General features: G+C 40.2%; 1 protein-coding gene across 3 annotated transcripts; it reads right to left on the bottom strand.

Moving 5' to 3' along the window:
• Positions 1-22: 22 nt before the first annotated feature.
• On the bottom strand, positions 23-6,115 carry hmgcl (3-hydroxy-3-methylglutaryl-CoA lyase). 3 transcript variants are annotated; one of them, XM_086094582.1, is made up of 11 exons: positions 5,825-6,115; positions 5,609-5,711; positions 5,382-5,545; positions 4,604-4,687; positions 4,409-4,516; positions 4,225-4,320; positions 3,990-4,138; positions 3,835-3,898; positions 2,106-2,294; positions 1,119-1,244; positions 23-841 (listed from the first exon to the last, which is right to left on the bottom strand). In XM_086094582.1, exons 3-11 carry the CDS (start codon positions 5,469-5,471, stop codon positions 740-742), a joined length of 1,008 nt encoding a protein of 335 aa, XP_085950708.1. In that variant the 5' UTR covers positions 5,472-5,545; positions 5,609-5,711; positions 5,825-6,115; the 3' UTR covers positions 23-739. The 3 variants fall into 3 exon arrangements, with proteins under 3 accessions (XP_085950708.1, XP_085950707.1, XP_085950706.1); XM_086094581.1 differs by having other exon boundaries at positions 5,609-6,115; XM_086094580.1 differs by having other exon boundaries at positions 5,382-5,711.
• Positions 6,116-14,441: the final 8,326 nt, after the last annotated feature.

Here is a 14,441-nt window from a genome sequence, read left to right as displayed (position 1 = left end):
AGGTGCGGCATAGGAAAAAAAGAGTGCAATGACTGAATCACTTCTTTAACAATTCACAAAAAATGACTGAAGTGTTGGTATAAAAAAAAAAGGGAAAAACTTGGTAGCTTAAAATCTGTGAGTCCTTAAACATGATAAATGATCTTAACTTCTACTGTTTATAATGCATCAAAAACTTACTGAAAATTTTTAAATGGACCAAATAGTATTTATTTATATCATTCACAAGTTTGATATATATGTACATGTGGACAGCATTCTCTCAAATAAATAGACAAACTTTTAATTCTGCATAAAAAGAAAAAAATCACAATCACAGAAAAAAAAAAGCCAGCTGAAATAATAAAAATCCAGATTTCAGGACCAACCGAACATTTCAACAGTGAGTTGGATCCATCATACTCACATTTTTACTCAACTTCCTGTCAAGTCACATTAGTATCATTGAAAATACAACAGAGGAAGGCATCACCTCTTTTGATAGTCAGTATAATAAGACTGGCTCTATTGAAAGGCACTGTTGGAGCAATGCCATCATTATTCCGTCAAATATTTCCAACACATCATCATCATCATCATCATCATCATCATCATCATCATCATCATCATCATCATCATCACTTAGTGACATATCAGACCAAAACCAAAACCTGACAGGGAGCAAGAGAACACTTGGTTTCGACTTTGTGTGTACTGATGAAAAGTGCAGAGTGGGAAAGTCCTCACTGTTGAACCTTTCCTACAGTTTGCAGGTTGCTTGTGCCACTTTCGAACTGGTTTTCTTGTTAAGGCTTCGACAAATGAAAGCTCCTGCATCCATCAGCTTGCTGAGGTCCACTCCCTGGGAACGAAAGATAATTTTTAATACAAACATGGCTTGAGGTCATTTTAAGGTAATAATTAAGATGATTAGCTGATATAACATTGTCAAAATACAGGATGTTCCCTATAATTGACCATCGTTTTAATGATTAATTATTGGATTGGGGGGAAAAAAAGGCAAAACATTGAACAAACATTCAAATTAAGTTTTCCATTAAACATCACGTTAAAATTGTAGATAATTGAAGTGAGCCACACACAAAATAATGACGCTGCAGACAAACACAACTACTAACAGTTTGAATGCCAAGTCCATGAAGCATGTAGACGACATCTTCAGTCGCAACATTCCCGGAGGCACCCTGTGCGTAAGGGCAACCGCCTAACCCAGAAACGGAAGAGTCCACCACACTCACTCCCATCTACAGGAAAAAGAGATTCGTGACAGGAAACACCAATAACAAACATGAACCATAGTCACAACTTTAGGTACGTCTGAGAGTCTATATGATACATTTATGAGCACCATTAATAGTCGTTTAACGTTTGCAGCCCCGCTGTATCGCAGATTTTTCATCAAAGGTTTATAGCTTTGAAGTAACAAATAAAGCTTCATGACACACTTGTGATATTTTTGGACTCCTCTACATGGCATTCTTGGTTTAAAGATGCAGTGGAAATTGAATCCATTTCCACTGCACTCGCCTTAAGATTTAAACCAAGAGCACCATCTAGAGGAGTAAATAAATATCACAAATGCTTCATGAAGCTTTATTTTCCCATCACCAGTTTTTACAGTATGTCAGAATTCAGAAATGCAGCATCCTTCAGTCACTTCCGCAATTTTTTTCTTTCTTTTTTTCTTTGAAACCTGAGATGGTTAGGACTGCCATCTAAATTGTGGTAATACTTGACAACACCGTACGGCATTTTTATAGCACAATAGAGCAGGAAGCAAGTCCAAAATGAACAGTGCCATGTTAACACAGGCAACACATCACAGTGATGACGTGGACTGGACAAAAATGTCCAATATGGCATCGTACCGTCATTATTTTGATACTTAATCGGCTTAATTTTCCCCCGCAGGGAATCAGATGCCATTGATATTCACACTATTGATGTTCATACGCACTGCCTAATTGAATGAAGGACAATAACTTATTAGTGGCGTGTTGCTATTTGTGTCAGTTTTACAGAAACTGGGAGTGACAAATGAACAAGCGTGAAGCAACCCGCTTATTTGGAAAACCGTGCGAGCAAGATCATGAGAAACAACAAACCTGCAAAGCCACAAGGATATTAGCGAGGGCCTGCCCGTACGTGTCGTGACAGTGCACCGCCAGGGCGTTGACTGGCACCTCGCGGCTCACCGCTGCCAGCATTTCCTGCATGCTGCCTGGCGTGCCCACTCCAATTGTGTCACCGAGGGAAATCTCATAACAGCCCATTGAGTACAGACGCTTTGCTACCTGCAGAGAGACAAGCAATGTAGGAGCTGGTACCGTGATTATGTTAGCATCACATGAAATGACATTTATTGTTAGCGGTCACATGTCGGGGTACATTGACGTCAGGGTTCTAAAGTATGGAAGTGTATTGCATTCACTTTTTTGGGGGGAGATTAGTTTTTTTGTGTAATAAAAAAAACAAGTTTTTCTGAATACTGTATTTTTTTCTGTTTTACTGATTTTTTTTCTGTCCAAAAAAAATCTTCCGAAAAATTTGTCAGAAAAAAAACAGGATTTTTTTGTATTTAAAACAGAAAAAAATATCAGATAAACAGAGCACCAGCTTTTGTTTTTCGGATTTTTATTCATTTATTTTTTTTACCTCTGAACTCCAAGTGACTTGTTACAGAGTCGCTAATGGCGGACACTTTCCCGCATACCTCCAACACCTTCGACTCGATGACTTACTGGCTCAGTTAAGGTGTGCTGTAATTAACGCAGTAGGTGATGTTTTATGCTCTTTTTTACTGTATACTATCATTCCAATGTAAGAGATATCATTTTATGGAGCATGTCAATCGATCGGCATTATTTTAGTAAGCTAACAGTAAACAGTTAAGTTTTTACAGAAGCGCATTGCATGCGGGAAAGTGTTCGGCATTAGCGAGTCTGCAACAAATCACTTGGAGTTCAGAGGTAAAATAAATAAATAAATAAAAAATACTCAGAAAAACAGAAGCTGGTGCTGAATATTTTTTTCCCAGTTTATTTTTTAAAAAAAAATCCCAGTTTTTGTCAGTAATTCCCCCCCCCCCCCATTTTTCTTTTCTGTTTTTCAGATTTTTTTAAATGACAGAAACAGAAAAAGATATTCAGAAAACCAAAAAGTAAAAAAAGAAAAAAACACCAAAAAAAAACCTCAAGTCAAGTATGATAAAAAGTTATAGTTAGCACATAGTCGTCTACCCATGACAAACTTTTATTTTAACATGTTATTAGACAACACTTTTCATTTCACGCCGCTGCCTTTGGTCGTCGCCGCCGGTGCTGAGGTGCTTCTGATAAGAATCTTTTCAGACTAGCAGCTATCAGAATTGCTGCAGCTAGCAAGAATAATTACAGTTCTCTTTCACAACAAGCTAATTTTTGCACTCTTGGAGCCACATAGAAGACTGTGTCACCTTGTTAGCTGGACGTTTAGCTGCTACACAGAGCGTTACAGGCAGCCGCAGAAGACAGGAAAATCCAAAGTCCTCTGTAAATTGGCCAATAGGAAGGCGAGATATCAAAAACACGTGATTAGCGTGGACTAGTCAACTAATTGGTTCAAATCGACCAATTTTTTTTTTTTTGAAAGGATAACATTAAGTGTATTACTGTATGTTATATGCACACAGGAAAAGCTCAGGTCTATATTTGTCAAATGGCTTACTCCTTCTTGGACATTTTGGTTTAAGAAATTGGAATGTCTACTTTTGTAAAATTGTGTCTTCACCCCTCATAAGAAAAATGGATGTAAATTTGAAGGCTTGTTAAAGTGAGGATTAAAGTGAGAACGTACTTGTGCAACTTTTTCAGGCGGAACCTTGCCTTCATATGGGCAGCCAAGGACACAAGACACATAGCTGAAGGGACAACAAAAAGATTTCCGTTCAATGACAAATCAGCCAATTTTGAATATGTAAAAAGTTTGTTTTAAGCTGCCGGCCATCTTACCCTCTTACAGGCACGCCAGCATCTTTCGCCGCTTTCACGACCTCGTCAAAGCGCCGCAAACTTTCATCCACTGAGCAGTTTATATTCTTTTTACTGAACAGTTCAGACGCTGCACCAAATATGGCAACCTCAGAGGCGCCGGCCTTCACCTGTGATGAAGTCATAGGAGCAAAACACAATTGTAAGTACTACGTATGGCAAAGGAACTGACGGAGAAAGTGTGCTCGATACCCACAGCAGCTTGGAAGCCCTTGAGGTTGGGGGTGAGGACCGGGTAAGACACCCCAGGTTTCTTATGGATCCCTTTCATCACCGCAACCTGGTCCGCCATCTGTAACAGGGAACAGCAAAAGGGAAATCAATGTGTTATGTACATGTGCAGGCATGACACCATTTTGCATGAGGGAGAACAAACGTACTTGTGGAACCCACTTGGGCGACACAAAACTGGTCGCTTCTACTACTGACAGCCCTGACTCTGACAGCATGTCTATCAAATGGATTTTGGTCTCTGTTGGAACAATAGTCTGGCAAGGAAACAGTAAAATTGTTATTTTTAGTAAAACCTGAAACAGAGATACATTGGGTAAACATAACATACTATAATAGACCACCTTTTCATTCTGAAGTCCATCTCTGGGTCCCACCTCCACGATTTTTACCCTCTCCGGGAGGGTTTGAGCTGCTCTCACGCCAGCCTACACATAAATAAATAAAAAACACATCACTTTAAAAAGAGCCTGTCAGGATCCATGTAAAAGTGAAGAATTTTCCCTTCCCCTCTCATACTTCCTTCAAATTTTGACATGTTGCTTGGAAAATAATATTTGCGGAAAACCATGATCTTTATCTGTATGAACCACAAGAGGTGGATAGGTTTATACCTTCCTGCCAGTTAATGTAAGATATATATTTTTTGTGACTTTGTTGTACGCCATTGGCACAAATAGATAGCAAAGATATTTTGGTAATGAATAAAATACAACGTTTTGAAAAAATGTATTGGCAATGGATACTTTCCGCGGCACCCCGAACACTGGTGCAACTCAGCAATCCATGTACAATATAATCAACGGAAACTGTACTGGTACACAGTTTTTACATTTAGATACATTTAGAAATTACTATCGTAGTGTGGGGAGACAGAACTTCCATCAAAGCACAAACTGTATTCCAATTTGGTAATAAAACGTTTTTTATTCCACGCATGTGTCTATATATAGAGTGCACATTCAGATGTTGGAGAGTTATTTTCTACTTTCATTTACGGAATGTTCCTTTCGTTTCAAAGTGAGAGAAAAATTGCAATAGATGTCAGTCACAAAAGCGGCAGTTTAAAGACAACCTCTTTAACCTGCTGGCCGATTAAATCCACACGGAAAGTGCTCTCACCTTCGATGCGGAGCTGAACGACAAGAACTGTTGTCCCATTGTTGCAGAGCTAAAAGCACTTCTGTTTACAAGCCTCCACACGGCCGCCATGTTGGTCCGGTCTCAGGTCTGTTTTCTTCTGCAGAAACTCCTGCTTGGCCTGATGGGCAGCGCTTGGGCGCCCTCTGGCGGTCACAACTTGGTTGACGCACTCATTGGCCAAATTTATTTTGTTAATCTTGACAAACCTCCTCGCTCCTCAGTCCTCGTTTAATTTAACAAAGACAATCCATCCATTTTCCGAACCACTTATTCCTCGCCCCTCTCAAAATAGACAATAAGTAATTTCACCTGGAAACAACATGAAATCGGGAGAGTCACCCTCCCCCGCGCCATGCTCTAGTCATTCACCAGTCACATTCAAAAGTTTTGATCGTTCCTTTAGGAACTTAACGGAGGCTTACCTTGCTTTCTTTATAGGCGTTTCATATTGCTCGGCAGAGAGCCAGCCGCCATTCTACGTCACTACGCACCGAATGTGTTGCGACGTAAAAAAAAAAAGAAAAGAATGGCGACGTACGTCCAAATTAAGTTTCTATAAAATGTTTTAAACTCAAAAAGTTTTTTTGAAAAATGAATCTCATAGTTATGTTGGTAACAACCAAATAAATAATATAGAGCAATCTTGTCATGACAGTCGGGGTTCCTTTTAAGATATATGTTCTCAAAGAGTTATATATTGCTCGGCAGAGAGCCAGCCGCCATTCTACGTCACTACGCACCGAATGCGTTGTGACGTAAAAAAACCAAAACATGGCGGCGTTATGTTGGTAACAACCAAATAAATAATATAGAGCAATCTTGTCATAACAGTTGGGGTTCCTTTTAAGATATGTGCTCTCCAATAGTTAATTGCATTGCTACCCTATTGCATGTATGTATGTTACATAACAGTTCATTTGACTCTTTGTTCCTTTGTATTAAACCACTTCTTTCACACTGCCAGACAGGCAGGTTGTGTGTAGTTATTCCTCCGTCATAACAGCAATTTATGACCGGTTTATTGATTCTGAAACTAGTCGGATGCAATACTACTGCTTTCGCTGCGCCCCGGCTAAATGTCATCCTCATTCAAGTGGAACACGTAATCCTTGTCATATGAAACTTTGCGTACGTTATCCGATCGTTGCTTACGCCTGCAGTTTGCGTCGCGATGTGTCGCACTCTTGCACAAATTGCACCACTGCTTACGTTGACACTCTCTAGCTTTGTGTCCTTTTCGGCCACATTTAATTTAAAGCACACCATGTCGGCACTTTCGGTTTTCTTACTTGGTTGGACTTGTGGTTTCATGACATTGTCCTCTGATGCTGACCCTCTCATCTTTGCAGTGTCTTTGTAGCTTCGTAGTTTTGTCTTGAACTCAGCAAAACTAATTGCTATATCACTTTGAGTTACGTGGACAGAGAATAATTGAAAAGATTCAGGCAGCCCTTTTAATACTATTGAAAACAGCAATCCGTCGCTCAATGTCTCACCGGTATTTCGGAGTGCTGTGATGGTCTCTGCCCATATAATATATTCAGTGACAGTGACACTCTTAATTGTTAGACTTCTGGAGCGATGTCAGCACTGTGTAGAGGTTGACAATGCGTGGCTTGCCTACGCCCGCATAATAGTTCCTTAACATTTGCAGTGCTTTTCGTCCATCATCTGCCGCCTTTCGCATCACCGGCGATAAACTTTTGCCATCCAAAAATTGTACACTGTAATTTTGGAGAGAGGTAAATATAATCCACAAAAGTCATGTAAAATGTACCTAATTACTTTAGACAGCAAATAAATTACAAAATATAGGGTACATTTAACTCACAATATCTAATATATAACAATAAACAGATAAAAACGGATTGAAACATACACAGAAAAATGTAGTAAAATATACCCAACAGCCATCCCTCTACTGCGGTATATGCGCATGTGAAATCTCCGAATGAGGTTGTGAACTTCTACTCGCCGACTCCGCCGCCGGACTCGACTTGAGATAAGCTAAGACCAGTCGGTTTACCTTATCTCAAGTCGAGTCGAGTCAACAAACCGATGAAACAGAACAAAAACAAATGGCGCCTGGAGTAACCGAACACAGACAATTGAAATTGAAAGACGGTATCCTTTCAGAGAGAGAAATAAACCAGAGTATTTAAATGAATACATATGTGGTGATGAAGATGAGGAAAGTGATTATCACATTTTCACCAATGTTGACTACTGTTATCGGTTAATGTGTGACATACCTGTAACATACAAAGAAGCCATAACCTCATCCACCGCAAGGCAATGGGCCGAGGCTATGAATGAAGAGATGCAGTCGCAACACATTTACCCTGACCGGTTTACCCAGATAAAGCGATATAGAAGGATGTGACAAATACAAAGCACGTTATGTTGCAAAGGGATATAACCAAACGATGGGTGTAGATTACGATGAGACATTTTCACCCACTGCAAATATAACTAGCATTAGTGCTAATGCAAAAAGCAGTACAAGACAACCTGATTTTACATCAGATGGATGTCAAGACAGCATACTTGAAAGCACCAATCGACTGTGATATTTACATTGAACAACCAGAGGGCTATTAAATCAAATCAAACACAGGAGACAAATTGGTGAATAAGTTGCAAAAGTCACTTTATGGACTAAAACAGTCCGGCAGAAATTGGAACAAAATGCTGCATGAATATTTGGACAAAATCTAATTTGTGCAAACACCAGCTGATCATTGTGTTTACACAAAAGTAAACAATGGTGAGAAAGTGATTATAGTAATAGGGTTGATGATTTGATTATTGCTGCAAGCAATGAAAAAGTATTGATGGAAGTGAAAGGAATCATGGCAGCAAAATTTAAGATATCGATTTTGCACGGAGTGAGAAGTGTATAAAAATGGCAAAGAAAGTATGTAACTTGAAAAGTTCTACATGTACAGTCCTGCTCACCATTATTGGCACCCATGAAGGTTAAGTACATAATGTGGAATATCTTCGGGGGGAAAATAATCAACTAAAATATATATTTTTTTATAGAGAACAATAAACACTGGGCCGAAAAAATTTAAAAGTTCAAGTTGTCACTGGTATTGGCACCCTTTCCTGTAAATCAGTATGAAAACACATTTTGACTCACCTTTAGTAAATCACAAATGTGAATTAATTCCCCGTTCAAAATGGTATGTGCCCAATTGACATGAATTAACCGATGAATGATAACTGTGATGTTTTAAAAAGCCATCTGTTTTCCCCTTTTCCTTTGTCACAATCGTGTAAACAAAGGAGCTGTCTGAGGACATCAGAAGTGCTATAATTCGCAAACACAAGACCTCCAAAGGGTATAGAGCCATCTCCAAAGACTTTGCTAGCCCTGTTTCAGCAGTGCGTAATGTTATTAAGAAGTTTGACGAGCATGGAACTGTCAAGAACCTCCGTGGACGCGGGAGGAAGAGAGAAATTGATGACAGAAGTCTTCGACGGTTGGTGCGAATGGTGGAAAAAAAACACTACGTTAAACTTCCAAAGACCTGAAAGCCAACCTGGAACAGTCTGGGATCATGGTTTCAAGAAGTACCATACGCCACACACTGAACCAAAAACAGGGCTTCATGGGTGAAAACCATTCCTGAGACAGACATAAAAAAGAAGGGCTAACTTTTGCCAAGGAGTACCTGGACAAACCACAATTCTTTTGGGAAAATGTTCTGTGGACGGATGAAACAAAAATAAAGAGTTTTTCCGCAATGCACGTCAACAGTTTGTTTACAGACAGCGCAATTAAGCTTCCAAGGCAAAGAACAACCTACAGTTAACTCATTCGCTGCCATTGACGGCTACAGACGTCAAAAATTCATTTGAACTATTTCTATTAGTTTAACATTTTTTTCCTACTTTTTGTTAACAAGAGTATGAAAACCTAGATTTTTTAATTATACATTTAGAACAGATATAACATGTGTGATTAATTGTGACTTAATTAGTGAAGTCATGCGATTAATTACGATTAAAAATTTTAATCGCCTGATGCCCCGAATTTTCAATAATCTTTAAGTCGCGTCAGGCGATTAACATTTTTTATTGTAATTAATCGCATTACTTCAATAGTTAACTCATGATTAATCACACATTTTATATCTGCTCTAAATGTACAATATATTTTTTTTCTAGGTTTTCAAACTCTTGTTAACAAAAGTGGGGAAAAAAATGTTAAACTAATAGAAATAATTCAAATGAATTTTTTCAGTTTCGGAGTGATTGAGGGGGCGTTCCCCTCCCAGCGCCGCACCTGCGGCACATCAACTAGTTAGGGCTTTATAAGGACTCAGACGCCGACTGGACGACGTTGGATGATTCTCTATGATTACAGACGCAGTCAAGTGTTTTGCTAAACCTTTTTGCTACAGTATAGTGTTGCTCTACTCTTGTCTTAGTTTTGCTAATCGTTTTTGTGTTTTTACCCTTTTTTTTGGCTGTAGTCTTCTCACATTTGTATTCATAGTCCCTGAGTTGATATTTACGGTGTTCTGTTACCTTGCCTTTCGCAACCGTCTTGTGTTTTTTTTCTTCTTCCATTTTTGTATCCTGGCTTTGTCCAGCGTTTTTTATTTTATTTTGGACTGCAATAAATCTTTTTTATGTCCTCACTGTTGCCCGTAACTTTGGGATCCATCTCTCCAGTCACTACTGGACCCTGACACGGCAAAGTGCAAGAAGCTAAGAGATGGCTACAAGAAGCTGTCATCACTGCCAAAGGGTGTGCAACCAAATATCAAAGAGGGGTGCCATTGTTGCTGCACATTCTGTTTTTTATTTCTTCTTTGGAATTACACTATGCAAGTTGAAAAACAATTTCCTTTGTGAAATTACTTTGGACATCCAATTAAAAGGTCCTGATTATATAAATTCGGTACATTTCAATTTATTTCCGAAGATATTGTAGAGATCATGAAAAAAAAAGAAGGGATGCCAGTAACAGTGAGCAGGACTGTACGACTGTAAACCAAGAATGACGCCATGTGAACAAAAACTTGACTATACTGAGGACGCCGAAGAGATGTGTGATGTCAGGAAATACAGAGAAGCTGTGGGTAGCTTAATTTATTTAACTACTTGCACAAGACCTGACTTGAGTTTTGTAGTGAGTAAGTTATCGCAATACTTTGCTACACCAACAGAAGATCAATGGTCTACAGTAAAACATGTACTAAGTAACTTAAAGGGTACGATGGACAAGGAACTTTGCTTCACTAAATGTGATGAGAAACTACAAGCATACAGTGATGCTGATTGGGCAGCTGACACGAGTGACAGACGAAGCACAACAAGTTACTGTATTAGCTTGAACAATATCGGTCCTATTGTTTCATGGAAGACTAAGAAACAATCTACCGCTGCATTGTCCACATGTGAGGCAGAGTATATGTATGGCTCTAGCTGCCTTTGACTCGTTGTTCCTTTGTATTAAAGTTCCCACTTCTTCCACACTGTCAGACAGGCAGGTGGTGTGTAGTTATTCCTCCGTCATTACAGCAATATATTAGCGGTTTGTTGATCCTGAAACTAGTCGGACGCAATACTACTGCTGCGTAGTACCACTCTGCCAACATTTTTTTTTTTTTAAATCATGACTATAAATAGATAGTAGCTCTCTGACAATAATAAACAATACAAAGAAGGGGGACATTAGGCAACCCTGTCTGAGCCCTCTATTGATAAAGAATCTGAATGGACACTGCAGGCTGCAGGATGCTAACTGAACATGCAGGTACAACAACCAGGTTTTTTCCCCCCTCTCTCTCCTGGGGCTAAGGCAGGGATAGGCAAGTTCGGTCCTAAAGAGCCGCAGTCCTGCATGTTTTCGGTGTCTCTTGCCTGCAACCCAGGTGTTTCAAATCATCAGCTCAAAATTACGTTCTGCAGGAGCCTCTCAGTTGTGTTTGAGGAGGGAGACATCAAAATCATGCAGGACTGCGGCTCTCTAGGACCGAACTTGCCTAACCCTGGGCTAAGGGGTAACTTGACCAATATGTAGAGGGTCTGAGAAATATTCGAGTTGTGGGATTTCACCTGACTGCTGCTAGCCTGAGTCCACTGCAATCAAATGTTGACGCCATATTACGCCTGACAGAGTTGTAATGCCCAGCTCAACCATCCTTCTTGGGGAAGATGACCTTCTACTTGCTTCTTCCGCAACTACTGCGAGTCTGCAATACCACTGCGTACCCTCCCAAAGCAGGACCCCCTGGTCCTGCTCCATCATGGTACTAAGCGGCCAGAGGCATTCGAGTCAAGGTCGCTCACTTCTGTTGAACAAAGGTATTCCGTCGGGGAGAGAGAGGCTCTGGCCTATGTTGAGGCCTGCGAAAGGTGGCTCATGTACCTGTATAGATGGTATTCACATGACGTCATGTGCCACACATTGTGTGACATTCACAGGTGTATGGAATGTCGAATGTGAACTAACAAAGGAGTGTCCGGAGAGAAATGCAAGGATAAATCAATAAGATTTCCAACCGGCAAAGTCTACCAAAGTGTGTTCTGACCATTTTAATTAAAGTGAGTATTAATGTAAGATGGTTGAAATGCATTTTATCGTAATGCGATCGTGATACACAGTATGTGACCTGCTCTGGCTAGCTCTGGCTAATAGATTGAGTGGTCAAAAGTTTTGGTTCTGAGATTTCTCCAAATACCCTCAAGGTCTTCATTTTCTTTTCCCAGCAGAGCAAAAGTTGAAAATGTAGTCAAAGTATATGAAAATGAGTGATGAGTCAACAATGTTGTTGTTGTAGTAACATGTTAGTGCCTGTAGCTAGCGCGCTCGGGGAACGAGCTAACTTGGTCTCAAAACCTGAGATTGTTCACCTCTGTTTTGTGGAAAACACTACTTCACCTTTATATTTTTATGCAGGATCGTGAGTGGTCGGCGGCAACAATGAATACACAGAGACTTGATATGCTTTGCTAAAACAACTGTGTCTTTTATTCCCCGCAAACAGCAATCAACATTTATACTGTGCTAGGATAATCGTACGTTTTATCCCCCGCAAACAGTAATCAACACCTGCGCTGTGCTAGAATGAATATACCTTTCATTCCCCGCAAACAGCAACAATCACATCTCTATTTGCTAGAATGGTTATACCTTTCATTCCCCGCAAACAGTCGATTTGCTAGAATTATTGTAGCTTTTATTCCCCGCAAACAGCAATAATCACAACTTGCTTTGCTAGAATTATTGTACCTTTTATTCCCCGCAAACAGCAATCAATACACTACAATGTTAAGCAGCATAATATGATGATCATCGGCGCTTACCTTGACACTAGACCGGGGAGCCTAAGGTCCGGGTGAAGCGAGCTGCAACAACGGCTGGGCAATCGTACGTGTTCCACAGCGGACTCCGTCCGGACCGTGTGCCGCTCCGTCTTTTATTCGTTAGCAAAAAGTTGTGAGCGTGAGAAACCGGGCTCTCCAAGCCCTCTCCCAGACACTCTCGAAAACATGTTTGCGAAGCAGGGAAGGCTGTAGTATAAACAAGGAAGAGTTCCCAGACTGATCCCGCCCTTTATTTACAAATTGTTAGGCACCTGGATTCATACAACAGTTCAGGACAACAACATATCCTTATATAAGAGGTTACATGAGGACATATCAAACCATGTTTTTTTTCCCCCTTCAACCTTTAATTCACAAATAATAAATGTTCATAGCAGTTGAAAGTACAGAAGATGCAAAAACGTCCGCGTTTTGGGAATCGAGCCATCCTACCTCACAGGATACATGAATGTCGCCCTTGAGTCCGGTCCAGACAGTAACACCGGCAAGTGTTTGTAATCCAATTGATTTCATTAATCAAACAACGTTTCAATGTGTACCGCTCCAAGGAAAGTTGAACTAAACCTTCCGCATACGTCTTCTTTACACAAGTAACGTTTAGAGGAAGCTGAGGATGACATTATCAATAACAAAAACACATTTGATGGAAGCACGGCTTAGAACGCTGAAAACTTGCCACACCATATGGAGTCGACTGGCGAGATCACATCATCCTGTGACGTCAATGAATACCATCAATAGACGGTACACGCCAGATGAATTACTTGGCTCTCTCAGTACAATCCCAACGCTCAAGTCATGCCTGCCATTAATAACGTAATGGCGGACTTGCTCTCCCACTCCCCCCTAGCTCTGCAGTAACTGGCCAAACAAGAAAGAAAATGACACAGATGGCTACGGGCAACAATATGATCTTTACTGAATATGTAGAGACTTTTTTTTTTTTACATGCTCGTGCGATAACAATCTGAAGACGCCCCTTCAGCTCCAGGATAAGCTAACTCGTTATTGTAGCAATGCCAAATGTTTTTGTATTTATACTGTACAACCAAGTTCCTTCTACCATATATCCCCCCTTTTGGGATTGACCAACCCAAACCAACCAGAGGGTCAAGCGGAAAACCTCCTTGGAAGGTGTTGTTATGAGTCATGTTTACCCGCGGGATTGTGTACGTCATAGAAATGAGTCGGAAAAGAATCTCCCCCTGTACGGGGTCAAATCAAACAAATCTCAACACATACCTGAATTAATCATGATGCACACTTAAAATGTTTGTAATTACATCCTCGTCATGTAATCCCTACAGTGCCAATCTGTCTAGAATGCGCTTTCACATCAGTAGGCCAATTAAGTGGTACATTTTGAAGTGAACTGTGCTGAATCACACTGAGCTACTTTGCACAACTTCTCCTTGCATAATGGCAAAATACATTTACTTCTGCAGGGTCAAATGTTGCCATTTGGGATTGTTACATGTCAATATTGCTAAAGTAACTTAGCAATTCTTCCCTATCCCGTCTCTTTTATTAATTTGGCATAGTGGAAGAAATGTACCCACTGTAACTATGAAACCCTCCAAACGGGGAACCTTGGAATAGGGACTTGACAGCGTAAAAAACTCCATGTGGCATCCAAGCCCATCATTCGAAAAGTGCTGACCTGCAAAGGTGTTGGAGGAACTTGCACCCTTC

This window comes from Leptonotus elevatus, chromosome 14 (genome assembly GCF_054856555.1).
Source record: "Leptonotus elevatus isolate MCC_2025b chromosome 14, RoL_Lele_1.0, whole genome shotgun sequence".
Classification (NCBI taxonomy): domain Eukaryota; kingdom Metazoa; phylum Chordata; class Actinopteri; order Syngnathiformes; family Syngnathidae; genus Leptonotus; species Leptonotus elevatus.
The sequence above is the reverse complement of the archived record's forward strand: the minus strand, read 5'-3'. Positions and strand labels throughout refer to the sequence as shown.

What these genes read in the sequence shown, in the direction of transcription:
- hmgcl (XM_086094581.1), bottom strand. Translation starts at nt 5,471, where the DNA reads ATGGCGGCCGTGTGGAGGCTTGTAAACAGAAGTGCTTTTAGCTCTGCA. An exon ending in CGTTCAGCTCCGCATCGAAG is followed by an intron (nt 4,688 to 5,381) that starts GTGAGAGCACTT and finishes ATTTATGTGTAG; the next exon opens with GCTGGCGTGAGAGCAGCTCA. An exon ending in GCTGGCGTGCCTGTAAGAGG is followed by an intron (nt 3,899 to 3,989) that starts GTAAGATGGCCG and finishes TTGTCCCTTCAG; the next exon opens with CTATGTGTCTTGTGTCCTTG.